This window comes from Choloepus didactylus, chromosome 4 (genome assembly GCF_015220235.1).
Source record: "Choloepus didactylus isolate mChoDid1 chromosome 4, mChoDid1.pri, whole genome shotgun sequence".
Taxonomy (NCBI): domain Eukaryota; kingdom Metazoa; phylum Chordata; class Mammalia; order Pilosa; family Megalonychidae; genus Choloepus; species Choloepus didactylus.
Window position 1 is genome coordinate 2,998,795 of NC_051310.1, and position 16,380 is coordinate 3,015,174.

The following is a 16,380-nucleotide window of genomic DNA, read 5'->3' on the forward strand; positions in this document are numbered from 1 at the left end:
AGTCGAGGGAGGAATCAGGGAAGGCTTCCTGGAGGAGGTAGCATTCCCAGAGGGTCTGGACAGGGAGCAAGATTTCAGCAGCTGCAGGTGGGATGGGAAGGAAGAGGGAAGGGCGAGCCAGCAGGGGGGTGGGGGTGGGGGGCGTGCACCCCGTTTGGCTGGACCCCAGGCTCAGGAAGGAAGGGGAGGCAGCGGGAGCCATGGCAGGTGCGTGAGCAAGGGAGGGCACCCTCCGAGCCGGACCTTCCAGAGCGCGCTCTGACAGTGCCGGGTGGCTGCAGGGGGAAGGGTCCCTGGCCGACCGCCCCCCACGTAGGCCACGCACCCACCCTGGAGCCCCCAGCCCTCTTCTTCAATGCGCATCCAAGGCCGCTCCCTCGGGGCGATTCCCCTCCCTCCCCCGGACACCGTCCCCCTGCCCCACCCCGGGGCCGGCAGGGCTGGGCGACACCGCTGGGCCTCGACATTCCCGGGGTTCCTCGGGGGCTTCCAGCTCAGGGGCCCTTTTACACCTGACATGAGCCGTCTCCCAGAGCATCTGTCTCTTCATCAGCCACCCCGAGGCAGGGGCGCGGTGGGAGAGGGTCACAGGGTGGCTGCTGGGGTCCGAGCCCCAACCCTGTCCTGGGCAGCCCCCGAGCTGCAGCCCCTCCGTCCTCCGCCTGGGGGGCCTCGGAGGCAGCCCGGCCCCCACCCCAGCTCTCGGTCCTTGGGGTCCTTGGGGTCGTCGGGTGACCCAGCGAACGAAGGGACCAGTGAGCCCTTGGGGAACGCACGGCCGCCCCCTGGCCCCCGTCGCCCGTGCCCGAGACGCCTCCAAGCGCGAATTCTCCGGAGGGGCCAGAGCCGAGCACTAGGGTTTCATTTTGGTTGAAAATAAGAACCTTTCACAAATGCATCTCACCGTTCTGTGTAAACCTTTCTGCTGCGGAGACGGCGCCAACCTTGAGGGTCCTGGGCTGCGATATGGGGGGTCCCCAGATGGGTGCAGCCCCGCTGAGGAGAGGCGAGTCTGAGTGTCTCGCCGTCCCTGTCACCATCGCTCCCAGCCACAGCCGGACCCAACACGGCCCCCCGCAGCCCCTGCAGCCCGAGCTCGGGCCCGGGAACCCGGGGTGGCTCCCAAGGCTGAGGCGGACGAGCCCGGGCGGTGGAGGCAGGACTCTGTGGGCCCGGAGAGAAAACCTTACTTATTAAATCAGATCTTTAGGTGCATCCTTACACTTAAAAGTGTTTCAAAACAGCACAGTGTCCCTGTGGAAAGTCCAGAACACATGGAAAGGGGGTGAGCTGCCCCCATCTCGGCTGAAACCCCTGATCTGCTGCACAGTCGGTGCGTCCCCGGGGCCTGCAGCCGTGGCTGGCGAAGGCTGTCCCCTTGCACCTGCTTCCTGCACGCGAGTCGCCACGAGGCCGCAGTGTTGTGTGAACGAGCAGCGTCTAAACTGCATTTGACGGGGCAGGTGAAACGAAGATATGAAACAGTTTCCCGACCGCTGGCCGTCCCGGCAAGGCCTGAGACTGCTCACTCTCCATCGCCGGCGCTCACCGGACATCTCCCAAGGCAGGAGGTGGGCATAAGTGGGCACACGTCGGTCCCACCCTACAGGAGCTTGTAGGGGCACCGGGTCCCCGGCCAGCCTGAAGCCACAGGCCACAGGGGAGCTCAGCAGTCTGTCACCCAGCGGCGAGGCCAGCAGGGGCCAAGCCAGGCGGCTTCTCCATCCCTGCCCACGCCACGCCAGGCCGGGGCCCCGCAGGAGGGCAGGAGGAGGCAGGACACACACAGCAGGCTCGCCCTGCACACCCCCAAACGGACCCCTGTACGTCTGCCCCTCGACTTGGCGTTGGTGACCAGGGCCGGGGGGTGGCGGGGGGCCATGGCTCCAGGCCACAGCTGGGGGCGGGTGGGGTGGTGAGCCACCCCGGGGCGAGCAGGCAGCCATAGGACTCAGGGCAGACCCCATCCAGCCCTGCAGTCGGGGTGCATTGCTGGAATCCCCCACCCACACACCTCCTCCCCCTTGTACCCGCCCACGGGCAGCGTGGCTCCACGGCCAGCGCCGCCTTCACCAGCGTTGTGCAGACACTCCTCAGCCAAGCCTCGGGGTGAGCTGCGGCACTCACGCCCCCCACCAGGCCCCCCACTGCACCCCTGCCTGTGGGAGCGCCAAGGCCTGGGGCAGGGGTCCGAGCTGTCCGGGCCCTCGACAATGCCCCCCAGCTGCAGGAAGGAGGGGGCAAGCTCACCTGACGCCACCATCCCCTGCCCGCCGCCCGCTGACTCTGCCCTCAGCCCAGCACCCACCATCCAAGCTCCCCGAGGTCCAAGCCCCCCGCCATGGGCCCCGCAGCCTCATAACCTGGGGGTGTCTGCCCTCCTGCCCGTGGTTCTGGACCCTCTGGCTCTGTCCTGAGGTAGAAGGTTCTGGGGTTCCAGAGCCATAATGTGGGGTCAGCCCTGGACAGCCCAACCCAAGGGGCCTGGGGAAATCTGAGCTCCCACCATCTGCCTTCCTCCCTAACCTCTGTGGGGTCACCCCCGGACTCCAGGCCCGCATCGTTCATTCACGCCTCCATTCATTCCCTCCCCCCAGCAGCCACGGGCCCTCCAAGGGGGCACCTCTCTGGGCGGGTGGTGGCGGGGGTGGGCCCGGGGGAGCCCAGGGTGGCCGTAGCCGGGGGAAAGCTCCCAGACGGACACAGCGGCCCCTCCCTCCCCTCCGTGCCAGCCGGGTCCTGCCAAGACGCTAACTCATTACTGGCTGATTAGCCTAACGGCTTTCCTGGGCAGAGCTCCCGGCAGGGCCGGCCCTGCGCCATTAGCCATAATTAGCCCCATCCCGGATGCAGCAGGAACGGCCAAGCTGCCGGGGGTCTGCTGGGGGTCCCAGGGGCCAGGATGGGTGGGGCCCCTGTTCCGGCACTGCACTCCAGGTGGGGGCACGTCCCTCTCGGGGGACGCAGGAAGGCAGCTCCCCCAGGGCGCAGGCCGAGCCCTCCCGCTGCCCTTTCTGTCCCCCTCAACCAGCTCCAACCCACTGCACCCCAACACCACACACTCGAGGAGCCAGTCCCCAGCCTCCCCACTGACTCACCCTCACAGCCTCAGACCCTCGCGCCACTTCCTGAGGGGGCTGCTGCTCCCTTTCCCCAAAGAGGAGAGACCGAGGCTCAGAGGGGACCCTGGGGTGGGCAGAGCAGGGTGGGAGTAGCTGGGTCTGCACCCCAGCCTGGGACCTGGACAGGGCAGCCTCAGGCCCGTGCTGACCGAAAGACTGGGCCTCCCTGCCCCAGCTCCTGCCCCTGCCACTGACCTTGACCCTGCCCCTGACCTTGACCCTGACCTTGACCCTGCCCCAGCTCAGGAGCACGAGCTGCTGCCCACCCAGCACCCCTCAGCCGCAGGTCCCCGTCAGTCATGGAGGTAAAGGTGATTCTGGAGTGAGATGTCGGGGTGAGCCCAGGTCCCCAGGCTGCCAGCAGGTGAATGGGGCCCCACTGTCACGGGAGCAGGAGGGGCAGGTTGGGGACCTGGATAAGCTTATTTGGGATTTGCTCCCTGAGGGTGCCCCAGGGGGTGAGCACTTGGCGTGGGGTCGGGAAGCAGGACTGGGGTGCCCAGTGTGGAGGCCCTGACGGGGGGTGGGTGTGGCTGCCTCACCCCACGGGGACCCTGGGCCCTTGGCTCCGGCTGTGTCTATGCCCAGGCAGGGCAAGTGGGCAGGGGCTCAGGGGGCAGGTTCCAGCTCTCCTGCCCCGGGGGGCCCAAGCCCCTAACTCTGCTCACTCTCAGCAGAGGCCTCGGGGTGCAGAGCCCCCACAAGGGCAGGCCTGGCACTCAGGAGGGGCCCCAGAAGGGCAGACTGGGGGGACAGGCAGCAGCCAGGCCCCTGAGTCAGGGGGAGCCAGTGCCCACGCCCCCCGCAGACCCAGCTAATCAGGCCACAAGGAGGCCGAGGCCGGAGCTAGACCCCAGCCCTGTCCCTGAACCCCCTTTCCCAGCCCCTCCCTGCCCAAAGCACCCCGAGCCTCTGCCTGGGCGGCAACTTCTGCAGAAGGACCTGCCTCGCCCCCTTTTCTCTCCTCCCCAACCCCCCGGGAGCCCACCTTCCCCACCCCCTAGCTGGCGCCCCCAGGGAGCCCCCCACCCAGACAGGCCTCCGCGCACCTGCCCCTGCCAGGCCCGGCCCCCCCAAACCAGCCCTTCACCAAACACAGCCAATAAATTATTCAGTTTGCAAAATGCCATTATGTGTGAGTTTATTTAATTGAATAGAATAATTTATGGTAAAACCTGGGGGAGAAAAGATCGATGAGGAATGGCACAGAAGAATGATTGAGTTTCAGTGAAGGCAATTTGATTTTTATCCCTCATTATAATAATGTTAAGGGGAAAACATCAACTTCGGTCAGAATCAATATTTGCAGAGTGTCTGGACCATGAATTTTAACGGGCGGCCCCGGGAGGGCGGGCGCATCAATAATTAATGCCACGTCTCCTGCCACAAATAACGCTCGGCTTTGGGTACAAATGTCCGTTGCCCACAAAGTCTGTGCTGATCATAAAGATAATTTAGTGACACGGCTGCTGGCGGCGTGCGTGCGGCGCCCCTGACACGGCTCGGGACGGGTGGCTCGCTGGATCCCCGACAAGTCACGCTCGGAGACAGATGGCGCTGGGCGGGCCTGGTTCTTTTTCCCAAGTCGCATATGACGGTGGGCACGGGGTCCGGCCTGTGATCAGGCACATCCGGGTGACCCCCCTGCACCCCGAAGCCCAGAGCAGGCGGGACCCAGCGCGAGGGAGGTGAGTGGGGATGGGAGACCCAGGACTGTCCCGGAGCCGCAGGCATGGCCACCCTCAGCCGTGGGACATGGGAGCATCCCCTCTGCTCAGAGCCCCGTCCTTCACCTGGGGGCGCTCTCACCGTCTCCGGGCTCCGGGAGACCCCGACACCTGCAGCCCCTCCTGCTGCCGGGGCTTCCTCTCAACAGCTCCCTGACCCGGCACACACGGCCACACGCACGGCCTCGCCGTCTGGGACAAAGTCGCTGCTTCAACCCGGCAGGCCTGGGGGAGACGGCGGAGGGCCACCCCGGGACCCCGAGACCCCTGACGTGATGCCAGGGCCTCCCCAAGCCCCAATCGCCCTCTTGTCCCCTCACAACCCAGCCCGCCCATCAGCTCCAGGGCATAGGGGGCTGCACAAACCTCCCGGGCTATCTCCCTTTCATGGACAAGAAACAGTTTCAGGGAGCTGGGGGCCACGCCGAGGTCACACATGGGGAAGGGCCAGGTGCGGGTCCCACCCTGATCTCCCACCTCCTGGAGCCGCGTCTGGCCATGACCAGGGTTTCCACGCGGGACTCGGCAGGGCTGGGGTGGGATACACCCCGTGCGACGGGCGGGCGGCCTGGCAGGGGCCCCAGGTCACAGCCCGCACTTCAGGCCCCTCTGGGGGACCAGGGTCCGTCGGCCCCACGTGGAAGGCAGCAGCCGGCTTTCAGCCCTCCAGGGAGGGAGGGGGCCCAGGGCCTGGCTGGCCGGGTGACCCCCATGGACTGGTCTCTAAGGGTCTCTCCAAACCCTCCGTGCCCCCCAGATCTGACCTGGGCTGCCCCTGGGAGGTGGGCCGAGAACAAGAACAAAAGCAGCCTCTGGGGACCATGCGGAGAACTGCAGAGCCCATTCCCTGCCGGGACACCTGTGCCGTCACAGCACCTGCCCCGGTGGGTGGGCGTCAGGGGAGCCCAGTGCCCACGTGGCCTGAGCACCAAGGGTCCCGGGCAGACCTAATGAAAGCACACCCCCCCACTCAGTAAGGGGTCCCGGATGCCCTCCTGTGGGCTGAGAGCTCCAAGGACAGGGCCCACTCCTGCCTCGTCTACGTTACCCACCCCCAGCCGAGTCCCCCACAAAGCCCTGATTGCTGTTGATGAGTGGTTGGATGGATAGATGCATGAATGGACAGACAAATGGATGGATGAACGGGTGCATGAGTAGATGGATGGATGGTGGATGGTAGATGGACAGGTGGGTGGGTGGATGGATAGACAGATGGATGAACAGGTGCATGGGTGGGTAGATGGATGGACAGTGGATAATGAATGGTGGACGGTGGATGAGTAGATAGATGGATGGGTGGATGGGTGGATGGATGGACAGAGAGATGGATGAATGGACGGACAGGTAGATGGATGGACAGTGGATGATGAATGGTGGACGGTGGATGAGTAGATAGATGGATGGGTGGATGGGTGGATGGATGGACAGAGAGATGGATGAATGGACGGACAGGTGGATGGATGGTGAATGGTGGGTAGATGGATGCATGGATGGATGGGTGGATGGATGGATGGATGGGTGGATGGATGGATGGACACATGGGTGGAGAGAGGGATAAGTGGATGGATGGATGGGTACATGAGTGTGGAAAGTTGACGGATGGACAGACAGCAGGGTGAGTGGCCAGGTGTTAAGGAAGCAACAGAGAGCAGGACCAGCACGTGGTACCAGCAGGAGTGGAAGGAAGGAAGGACAGCTGGATAGATGGGTGGACGGCCATGGGGGGTGGCCCCGGGCCAGCACCATAACCTGCCTGCTCACCAGATTCTAAGAACACAGGGCTGTGCCGGCCTTGAGCAGGAAGGACTCAGGAGATATTTGCCAGTGAATGAACGGGCGAGCGGACAGGGCAGGAGTGTGGGGGGCGGGTAGCACGGCGGTTCTACCCTGTCGCCATGCTGAGCAGCAGAAGGGGCCTGCTCCTCTGGTCCTGCTGTTTCTCCAGCGTCTGGAGGCACAGCTGGGGCAGCCTTTGGGGCCCTCGCCCCAGGCCCCGGTCAACCAGGGGGCAGCAGCCCAGAGAGGGCCGGGGCCTGTCCCAGGCTGCCCTGCGCATCTGGTAGGGTGGGCAGAGCCTGGAGCCCGCCGCCTGCCAGACCTGGTCCCCAGCCACTGCTGCCCCTCTGCCCCACTGCGGCTCGGATCTCTGCTGGTGCAACAAGCTCCTCAGGCCAGTGCAGACACGGAGCCCTCTGCTGCCCTCCTCACCCTCCGGGTCCCCAGTCTAGACAAGCAGGGTCTGCCTGACCCCTGAAAGGAAGCCGTCAAACAGCCACCCCCTGGAAGGCACCGCCTGGCATCACTCCACCGCTGAGCGACAAGCACATGACAGCTCCACTGCGTCCGGCCATGCACACCCGACACTCCTCTTTTGATTGGGTATTGGGTGAGGCACCTGTCAAGGGTGGCACAGACCACGGTGGGCACAGGGCGGGTGGACGGCCCCCGGGACACGGGAGCTAATAAAGGGGCCTGCCGCAGCCGCCCGTCATGAAGGGTGAGCGACGTGGTGAGGCGGAGATGGCTGGGAGGGAACACAGTGGCATGTGCTCTGGGAATGAGCTGCCCAGACCCCACGATTCCCCCCAAAGCCGAGCCCCAGGACCCCCACCTCCTCCACCTCCCTGCCCCATGTCTTGGCTGGTGGGCTCTGTCCCTGGCCAAGCACCACCCTCCCCTGTCATCTTCTCTCTTTCCCTACCCAGACGCACCCCAAATACACTCGCGTCTCACCCTCTGTGAGAACCGTCTCTCCCCCTGGCCACGCTGGTCAACCCTGAACACCCGCTGGCTGGGCAAGGACCGGGCATCTTGGCGGGGACTGATTGCGCCCCCACAGAAGGACATGCCACTCGCAGCCCCTGGGCCCCGGAGGACGGGATTAGTTTCCGTGCCCAGACTCGATGGGGCTGGGCTGGACCCAACATGGCTGAAGTGCTTTGAAGCAAAGGAAGCTGGACAAGAAAGAGACGCCCCGGGAGGCAGCGAGGAGCCGGGAGCCAACGGAGCACAGAAGGGAAAGGAGAAGTTGTCGCCGTGCGTGTCGCCATGGATGGAAGAGCCAAGGCCCAGGGTGGCCGGCAGTCAGGCCCCTGCTGCCCCTTCATGGAGAAGACACGAGGCCTGGATCTCGGACTTCCAGCCTCAAAGCCGTGAGCCTGCAGATTCCCACTGTTTACGCCAAACGTCGTGTGGTGTTTGTTTTGGCAGCCAGGAGACAAAAACACATGTATACACCTCGCATGTTTATTGTAAACTTTACTGTTATGAAGGACGTGTCACACACAACTTACAAATAATGAGAAAATGCACAGCCCTCTTCACGGAAGGCCCGGCCACCTGACTGCCGGGAGAGGCTTTAATTGACTTTGCCCAAGTCTCGTTTCCGCCGCCAACCCTGGAGCCGCCATCCGACCTCGGCTCTGCACTGCGGCTGCACCCCAGCGCCGACTCTCCTCCTGAGTTCACCATCATTAAATCCGATCCGGGACCCACCGTTGGGCGCCTTCGCTGGCTCGTGCAGACCATTAGACAGCGCTCCCCTTCCCCTCGGCCGACAGACACCGTCGGGCTGGCCTATCTAGCGTTTCGTGTTGTTGCAGGGTTTGGCGCATGATTGAATTCTGTGCTACTTGCTAACAGCTGTTCAACACTCACTCGCAAGTCCTGAAAACTGAGCAACTGGCCCTTGTTAGCCGGGAGGAGCGGCTACTGCACCCCACTCCGTGCCCCACCCCCCACCTCCTCTCCACAGCTCCACCTCCACCTCCACCCCCAGGAGCTCATGAGTGAATGAATGATGGGTGAATGAATGAATGAACAAACGAGTGGATTCCGTGCCTCCTGCCCAGAGCTTCTGTCCAGAGCTGCCGCTGAGATGCCTCCCCCTGGGGAGTAACCTCGCCCCCCACAAAAGATGAGTTCAAGACGCCTGGTGCTGTGGGTGTGGCCTGTCTAGGCCCCGCCCATTGAGAGCAGGCCCCGCCCAGCTTGCCATTGCCCCGCCCACCTCACCGCCGCCCCGCCCACCAAGGCCAGGACCCCTCGCTGCAGCCGCCTGCGGGGAATGTTTGTTTCCGCACGAGGAACGAATCCCGTAAATCCATCAGGAACATCTGTCACGGGCTGTTTTATGTGGGAGCGGCGCCAACCAAACACGAATAAGTACCGAAAACAGACGCCCTCGAGCTGGGCCTGCTCACCGGGAAACAAATGTTCTTTGTCTCTGGAAGGGAAACGCTGACTTTTAAGTGGGGACCCTCCGGCCTGCGAGTCCCAGGGGAGGCCCCCTGTCCCCTCCGCAGGAGACGCTTGGGTCTTGCCCGAGGGCCCAAAGGTCCCGAAACTTTGAGGCTCTGAGGCTCCGGGGTGCAGGGAGGGCCCGGGGCTCACACGGGTGCGGGCAGGGGTCGTGCCCACTCACAAGGGCACGCGGGCTGGAGGCCGAGTTGAAGGGCGAGGGGGGGATGGTTTCAGCCCAGGGGATTGGGGGGCCCGTGGGACATCAGGGGCAGACGCCCAGACCCTGATGAAACCGCGGATCCGGAGCTGGGGCACAGGTACCTGGGGGCCGTAGACCAGGTGGGACGTGAGGCCACAGGGCGGGGGCCAGGGGGCCCGGGGAGAGGGCAGAGCCTGGGGCCATCACCCCACATGGACAGACCCAGGGGTGCCCCGAGGGGCCGGGGAGCAGCAGCCAGGGAGGAGGGGAGGCGAGGAGGGTCCAGACCCTGAGACAAAACGGGGTCCATGCAGTCCCCGACGCTGCTGAGAGCGCGTGCGGCAGGCACCAAGCGGCACCCATCGGTGACCTCGGCCAGGGCAAGGCCACAGTGGGGGGCGGGGTCAGAGGGGAAGAGCCCCTGGGGGGCCAGGCTCCGGGGAGCACGTCATCCTCTCCTGACGCTTCCCCGAGCCCGCCCGGCCCCCCCCCAGCAGGAGGCCCCCCCCCAGCGTCTGCCCTCAGGGCCCTGTCCGGTGGGGCCAATGCGCCCACAGCCTGGGAGCACCCAGGGAGCCCCAGGAGTGCCCTGGACCCTGCGGAGACCTTAGGGTGCCTCCTGCGGCACCTCCACGGAACCACCTGGGAGGCAGGTGCTGGCCTCACCTGCCTCGTTCGGCGGAGACAGGGGCCCCGAGAGGCTGAGCGGCCACCCAGCGTCCCCGCCCCAGCCCCGCCTCGCCTAGGACCATCCCAGAGGGGTGGTCGGCTGGGCCTCCCTGGGGTGACGGCACCAAGCCGGGCAGGGGTCTCACCTCCCCCCTTGGGGAAGGGCACTGGCACCAGCACCGCACTGCTGCCTGGCGAGCTGCTGGGGGGCCCGGGGGGTCAGCCCCCACCCCATCACAGGGGGGCTCTGATGCTCCCCAAACAGCTGCGGTGGGGGGAGGCTGGTTCTCGGGGATCCGCAGGCCCCTCCCATTCTCCTGTTCACAGCTGTTAGCTATGTGGCTCCATTTTTCTTGCCCCCACCACCCCCTCGCCCCACAGCCCCCACCCCGGGGTCCCCGCCACCTGGACTGTAGTGTGACAGAGGCATCATGTGTCCGACTGCTCAGCCCAGAGCCGGTCTGCTCCAAGGCAGCCTGGGGTTCCGGGGCGCCCATCAGACCAGAGTTCGTAGGCCCATGGGACCCCAAGAGGCGAAGCCCCAGCTGGAGCCTGCAGCCCCTGGGGCGTCCTCGGCCCTGGGGAGCCACCCCAGCCTCCCTCCAAGCACAAAGCGGAGCCTAGAAGGTCCCCTCCTTGGGAAATCCCACCTCCAGCCACCCATGGATCCCAGCTCCCAGAAGCCCTGGAAAACTCCAGAAGGCTTCAGAAACCCGAGCCGAGGAGGACGGTGGTGGCAAAGATGCAAGCCCATGGCTGCTGAGCAGGGCCCACCGGAGCCCCCGCTTGGGGTGAGGGGCCCCTCAGTTTCAGGGGGTGGGTGCTGGGTGGGCCAAGCCCTGCATGTGGGGCCGGCAGCCCCCTTCCCTCACACACCCTCCTGCCTTCCTTCCTCCTGAGCAGCCGCACCGAGGACACCCCGTGCGGAGGATTCCGGGCCAGACACAAGACTCAGCAAGTCACAGATGCCCTCTTGCCACCACCATGGCCACCCCAGAGGACATGGCCAATGGGTGACAGAATCAGCTACAAACCTGTCAGGTGCAGTTTCAGCAAGTGCTGTCTTCTGGGCCACAGGAGGAAAGCTCACCATGACCGTGAGACCAGCCTTTTCTGGGGGGTGTGTTGGCTGAACCTAAGTCACACACTTAGCCCAGCAAAAGAAACCCTGGTGCACATTTACTGACAGAGGTGAAGGCAAGGTCTCCCCAATCCACTGAGGGGGTTAGGAATCAGGACACTGGTGAAGGGAACCCAGATGGGTACAGCGTAGACAGTGGTCACCTTGAAGGTCAGGAGTTGCTGCCAGGTGGGGGAGAGGGTGTCCCGGCTCGGTGGGTCTTCCCTGAAGCCAGTCTCGGCAGACGGCCACGCGGGCAGCCAACGGGACGTCTCGGGCCAGGGCATGGCAGGAGCCAAAGGAGGGCGAGGCAGGGAGTCAGGGGCCAAGGCTCAGGCCCTGGCTGGGACGGCCACTGACGACACAGGCCCCGAGTGTGAGCGCCGGTGACCCCGCTGCCGGGAAGGGCCCTGGGGACAGGTGTTTCCCACCGAGCGCCGGCCTCCTCTCAGGTGAGCGGCCTGCCCTGCCCACCCGTCGGGGGACACCCACCCTCTGCCCCCACCGCAGCGCCAGCCGAGCCCCCACCCCACCCCTGCTGGCTGGCCCACCGCCCCCACCACTCTCAGGAAGCTCCTCCCACCGAATCCCTTTGGGGGGCTCTGGAGCTCGGAGCGCGCCACTCCGTTTGATTCATGCCCACTTCTGGGGAACCGCCAGGAACACAAGCTGGGCCTTTGCCCCTCGGGGGGAGGCAGCAGCTCTCCCCGCTGCCCGGGCCCTGCGTCACGCTGGCACCTGGGAAGGAAGCAGGACCTGCTCCAGCCACGCCAAGCCCCAGTGCCCCGAGCACCGCTAGAAGGACTACGTCCACGTAACCCTGTAATCCTCACTGCAGAAGGGTTTGCCCTGTTTCCAGATGGGGAAACTGAGGCCTGGTGCCGTTAAGGATCCAGCCAGGGGTGGGTGGCCCTGCTAGGAGTCAGACCCAGGCAGTTTGGTTCCAGAGGCCCCAGTTTGAACCTCAACACCCTGCCAGCTCTTTCCGGAAGCACAGGGTGCCCGTCACACCCCAGCTCTGGCACAGCGGTGTCCTCGGCCAGCCGGGGGCTTCCTCACACATCCCTCCAGCACCAACCAACCCTCCCGCCCTGGCTGAGGGGTGCCAGCTCCCTGGCCCCTGCGGCCAGAACCTGACTCTGCCCAGCCTGTCCCTGCTCGGCTTGGCCCAGCCCGGGGCCGGGCGCCTGGGCTCAGGACGTCCCCTCTGGGGGCCCCCGGGCAGCACTTCACCCCTCCCGGCTCGGGGGACGCGGGCAGCAACGGCGCATCGCGGGCGGGGGCAGCTCAGGCCGTACATCACGCCCAGCCCAGCCCAGGGCCTCGTAAAGATGCCAGCGAGCCCCGCGCCAGCCCGGCCAGGCCCACAAATCACCGCGCGGTTCCGAGCATCCCTCCTCTGCCAGGCGGCTCCGCTTCCCCAGACGGCTGCGGGGCGGCGAGAAATACGGCCCGTCGTCTCCGCAGCCGGAGGACAGAGCAGAGATTTATTCTGAGCCTCGGAGTCCCGTGTCAGATGGCTGGGGACTCGGGCACAGCCAGGCAGCCCCCCTTTCTACAGGAGGGGAAACTGAGGCACCGGGAGGGACGGCCTGCCCGGAACCCCCAGGCTCAGCGGCCACCCGAGGCCTGCACCCGGGGCCCAGCCCACACCCCTCTCCCTGCAGAGCGGCCTCTGCCTGCCCGGCGATGCAGGGCCCACTGGGGGTCCCCGGGTCTCCACAGCCCCCAGCCCGGGCCTTCTCTCTCTGCGGGATGTGGATTTCCCTCTGCAGAGTGGACCCCAGGCCTGGGCTTTCACACATGGCCGAGGTGAGGGGCCAGTCTGCGTCCTGGGTGGCAACGGGGGGCAACAGCCCCCCGTCCACCCCCCAGCCCATGCTGGCTGGGCCCAGTAGAGGTGGGGGGCCCGGCCGGCAGGAGGCCTGGGTGCCTGGGGTGGGGGCAGGCCCGTCTGACCTCATGCTCCGAGATGACGGCAGCGTAAGGACGGCTGTGAGTCACCCCGTGAGTTCTCGGGGACGTCACGGCCGTTTCTCCCAGCCTCAGGGCCAGGCCGGGCGGCCCAGGCCATGCCAGGCCACGTCAGCAATTACACTGGCATCAGGGACGCAGCGGCCACGGCCCACCCTGCCCGCCTTCAGCCCCGCCCAGGCCACTGGGTTCACCTGTGGGCCCGGCCTGGGCTGAGGGTGGACGGGCGGTCCCCAGGGACCCTGTCGCTGCCCACCCCCCAGGGCGAGGCCCAGAGCTCAGAGGCCCAGGGGAGGGGCTCACAGGCTCAGGCCCACACCGGACGCGGGGTGAGCTCCGGGTGGGCTCCCGGGCTGGGACGGGGGCCCGAGGAGTCGCTACGGTGCCCGCGCAGGCCCGGCTCTCGGTGATCACAGTGCACGGGTCACTTCAGGCATCGCGAGCTGGGCCCCGCCAACCTGGGCCCGGCCTCGGGGGACCCTGGACGGTTCTGTAAATCTAAACGTGTTCTGGAAAACGAAGCTTGTTTTTAAAAACATGATTCTGCAGGACGCAGTGTAGCCAACAGCTGAGGATGGAGGCCTGAGCTTGTCTGGAGGGGGACGGGGGTCCACAAGAGGAAAGGAGGGAAGGAGATGGGGGAGATGGGGGGGATGGGGGGAGGGGGCACGGGGGACACAGAGGGGGCGGAGGGGGCGCAGGGGGCACGGAAGGGCAGGAGGGCCCCTCCAGAGCCAGGCTGAACCCCCACCTGGCTCGGGGGGCCCTGAGGGCCGCTGGCAACTCTGCCTGTCAGGTGGGCACCGGGGAGGACCCTCTGAGGGCCCACAGAGCCCCCCCTCCCCGACCAGTCACACCCTCTGCTCCCAGAGGCCCCCTCGCCCCTCCTGAGTCCCCAAACCTGCCCATGCACCCCACATGTGGAGGGGAGACCCTAAGCCCCTCGGCCGGCCCTTGGCTGGGGTGGGGGTTAGATCTCAGTCGGGCCTCAGTGGCACAGGGACTTCCAGGACCCCCAGGCCGGACAGCCAAGTCCACCCCCCCCCAGTGCCCCCTGCAGACCTGGGGGACCCTCAAGCTGCTTGGCTGCTCCCCCCAAGCACCCCCCGCCCCCCTCACCCCACCCCCACCTCCCTTTCCCCCAGCTTCTTGCCGCCCCGGGAACCCTCCCGGCCCCCCGCCTTCTGTGTGGACACGGGCCTGGGTCCCGCCTCAGTGAACGGCACCCAGAGAAAAGGCCCCATGAGCTCCCTAGTCACAGATTTCAGGGCCGAGCCCGAGCCCAGGGCCCCAGACACCCTGTCCCACCCCAAGCCCCACCACACCACAGCTGCAGGGGGGTCCGTGGAAGCCCCCACCCATTCCCAAAATGAACCTTTACCCAGGGCCCCAGGGAGGTAGAGACACCCCTCGACCTCTGCCCTTCCCTCCCCGTCGCCACTGCCGCCACCACCAAAGAGCCCTCCCCAGCCACCATGGCCCACCCCCATCGCCCTGTCCCCCCTTCCACGCCCTCCAGGACTCTCACCACTGGAGGACGCCCACAGGGAACCCCAAGACCCGCATGCTCCCCTCGATGCCCCTAGCGGTGCCCCGGCCCCTCCTCCGGGCTGGGGGTCTCCGTGCACCTGCCCAGCCGGGGTCTGCGGCCCCCAGAGGAGGAAAGGGCAGGACTCCCGACCGGGGGGGCCGGGGGCCTCTGGCTCCTTCTCCCCTTGTGCCGATCCCAGTTCTTGGAGAAGGGACCCCACCCCCATCCCCACCGCAAACAAGGAGAGTGGTCTCTGGGCCCCACGGGGGCTACAGCTGGGTATGAGGTGCCAGACCCTGACCCCAGCCCTGCCCCTCACCCCAGACCCCCACAGGCCCTCTCAGGCTGCCCTGTCCCCCGCCCCGGCCACCCAGCCCAGCCGACCCCAGGTGGCCTCCCGGGCCGGGGCTGTGGTACGCAGGGCTGCAGAGCAGGCCCAGGCTCATCCAGTGACTCAGGCGGGCACCTCGCCAGGGGGACGGGGTGGGCTGGCAGGGGGCCGGGCACGCCCCAGAGGCCGCGAGAGATGCTGCCTGGGCAGACAGCCACCCACGTCCCCACAGCACGAGGCCTGGGGGGCTCCAGCCCACCGCCCTGCCGTCCACACCAGGCGGGTGGGCTGCGACCCCACTGCCAGCCTCAGCCTGAACCCTCCACCAGGACCCCACCCCACATCCCAAACCTGCCCTCCCCCCGGGCAGCCAGGGGAGATGAGTGGGAAGGGGCTCGGCAGCCTCTCTCTCTCTCTGTGCCTGTTTCCCAAATGCCCGAGAAGCAGACGGACACAGTCCCTAGGGGCTCCGGGTCCAGCGGGGCTGGGTGGCGGCCTCAGCTCCCATCAGTGCGGGGTCCGGGGCAGCCTGCAAACTGCGAAGTGCTGTCCCTGCAGAGGTGCGTCCACGCATCGATTCATTCACTCCTCCATCCCTTCCTCAGAAGGCCCCCGAGGCCCCCGTGCCCCACGTGCCCAATGCGGGGGCAGCAGCAAACCAGCCCCCACCCCTGCACCGAGGAGCCCAGGGACCACACGTGGAGCAGCACATGGGGGTCCGGGGCCACCAAGGAAGACCCTTCCCTGGCTCCCGGGGCACAGCGGCTGGGGGGCCCGAGTGAGCAGAAGGGCGGGGGCACAGGGCTTGGAGGGAAGCTAATGGGCGCACGTGCTGGCAGGTGACAGCAACAAGAACGGTGGCCCCTTCCCCAAAGGACCCAGGGGCTCTGAAGGTGTCACACTGGGGGGCTTCCACGGATGGGCCCCCGTCCAAGCCTCAACGGAGAAAGCGGCTTGGCTGGGCCGGGGGCTCCCGCAGGCCCCCAGGGGTCTGAGCCGGGCCGACGGGGGCTGTTCCAGGTCTGTCTCCTGGATGGGCAGGAGGGGAGGGAGGGAGGCAGAGCCCCCAGGACACTCCGGAGAGTCGCTGTCACCCCTGCGTCGACTTCCCTCCACGAAGGGACCAGGAACCCCCAGGAAGTGCTGCTGGCCACCAGCCCAGCCCAGACCCCTGCCTGGGCCCCCAAGAGATGGGTGGTCAAGAAGAGTGTGGCTGGGGAAGGGGGACACTGGGGGTGGAGGTTTGAATCTCCTCCCTGAGCACCCCAACTGCCCCTGCTCCCCGAGTCAGGCCCACTCTCTGGCCGAGGCAGCCAGCAGGCTCTGAAGTGGGGAGTCCTCCCGTGCCCCCCATGGCCCTCGGACCCCGGCACATCTCCGCCCGTCACCCGCTGTGCCCCTACCCCAGGGCCCGCAGAGGGCACACGTGCAGCAGGTGCAGTGATCTCCGGAGCCGCGTGAACAG

At 66.5% G+C, this 16,380-nt stretch overlaps 2 protein-coding genes across 2 annotated transcripts; one reads left to right on the top strand and one right to left on the bottom strand.

The window, feature by feature from the left end:
- Positions 1-585: 585 nt before the first annotated feature.
- LOC119532535 (collagen alpha-1(I) chain-like) lies at positions 586-4,856 on the bottom strand. The gene is made up of 10 exons (XM_037834996.1): positions 4,620-4,856; positions 3,791-3,866; positions 3,389-3,476; positions 3,099-3,186; positions 2,624-2,739; positions 2,309-2,428; positions 2,031-2,224; positions 1,530-1,897; positions 905-1,164; positions 586-814 (listed from the first exon to the last, which is right to left on the bottom strand). Exons 1-10 carry the CDS (start codon positions 4,854-4,856, stop codon positions 586-588), a joined length of 1,776 nt encoding a protein of 591 aa, XP_037690924.1.
- A 2,483-nt stretch (positions 4,857-7,339) lies between these two features.
- Positions 7,340-15,697, top strand: LOC119532536 (collagen alpha-1(I) chain-like). Its single transcript, XM_037834998.1, has 15 exons — positions 7,340-7,346; positions 7,555-8,001; positions 8,227-8,452; positions 9,224-9,408; positions 9,605-10,177; positions 10,431-10,750; positions 11,311-11,465; positions 11,649-11,893; positions 12,210-12,688; positions 12,747-12,891; positions 13,123-13,382; positions 13,470-13,540; positions 14,199-14,393; positions 14,640-15,198; positions 15,521-15,697. Exons 1-15 carry the CDS (start codon positions 7,340-7,342, stop codon positions 15,695-15,697), a joined length of 4,044 nt encoding a protein of 1,347 aa, XP_037690926.1.
- Positions 15,698-16,380: the final 683 nt, after the last annotated feature.

Excerpts from the sequence above, each read along its gene's own strand:
- LOC119532535 (XM_037834996.1), bottom strand. The coding sequence starts at position 4,856 with ATGCCTGCGGCTCCGGGACAGTCCTGGGTCTCCCATCCCCACTCACCT. Across the intron at positions 2,225-2,308 it reads GACCTCGGGGAGCTTGGATG|CTGGGGGGCATTGTCGAGGG; the intron begins GTGGGTGCTGGG and ends TCCTTCCTGCAG. Across the intron at positions 1,898-2,030 it reads GCCACGCTGCCCGTGGGCGG|CTGTGGCCTGGAGCCATGGC; the intron begins GTACAAGGGGGA and ends ACCCGCCCCCAG.
- LOC119532536 (XM_037834998.1), top strand. Across the intron at positions 13,383-13,469 it reads AGGCCCACACCGGACGCGGG|TGCACGGGTCACTTCAGGCA; the intron begins GTGAGCTCCGGG and ends CGGTGATCACAG. Across the intron at positions 14,394-14,639 it reads CACACCACAGCTGCAGGGGG|CGGTGCCCCGGCCCCTCCTC; the intron begins GTCCGTGGAAGC and ends CGATGCCCCTAG.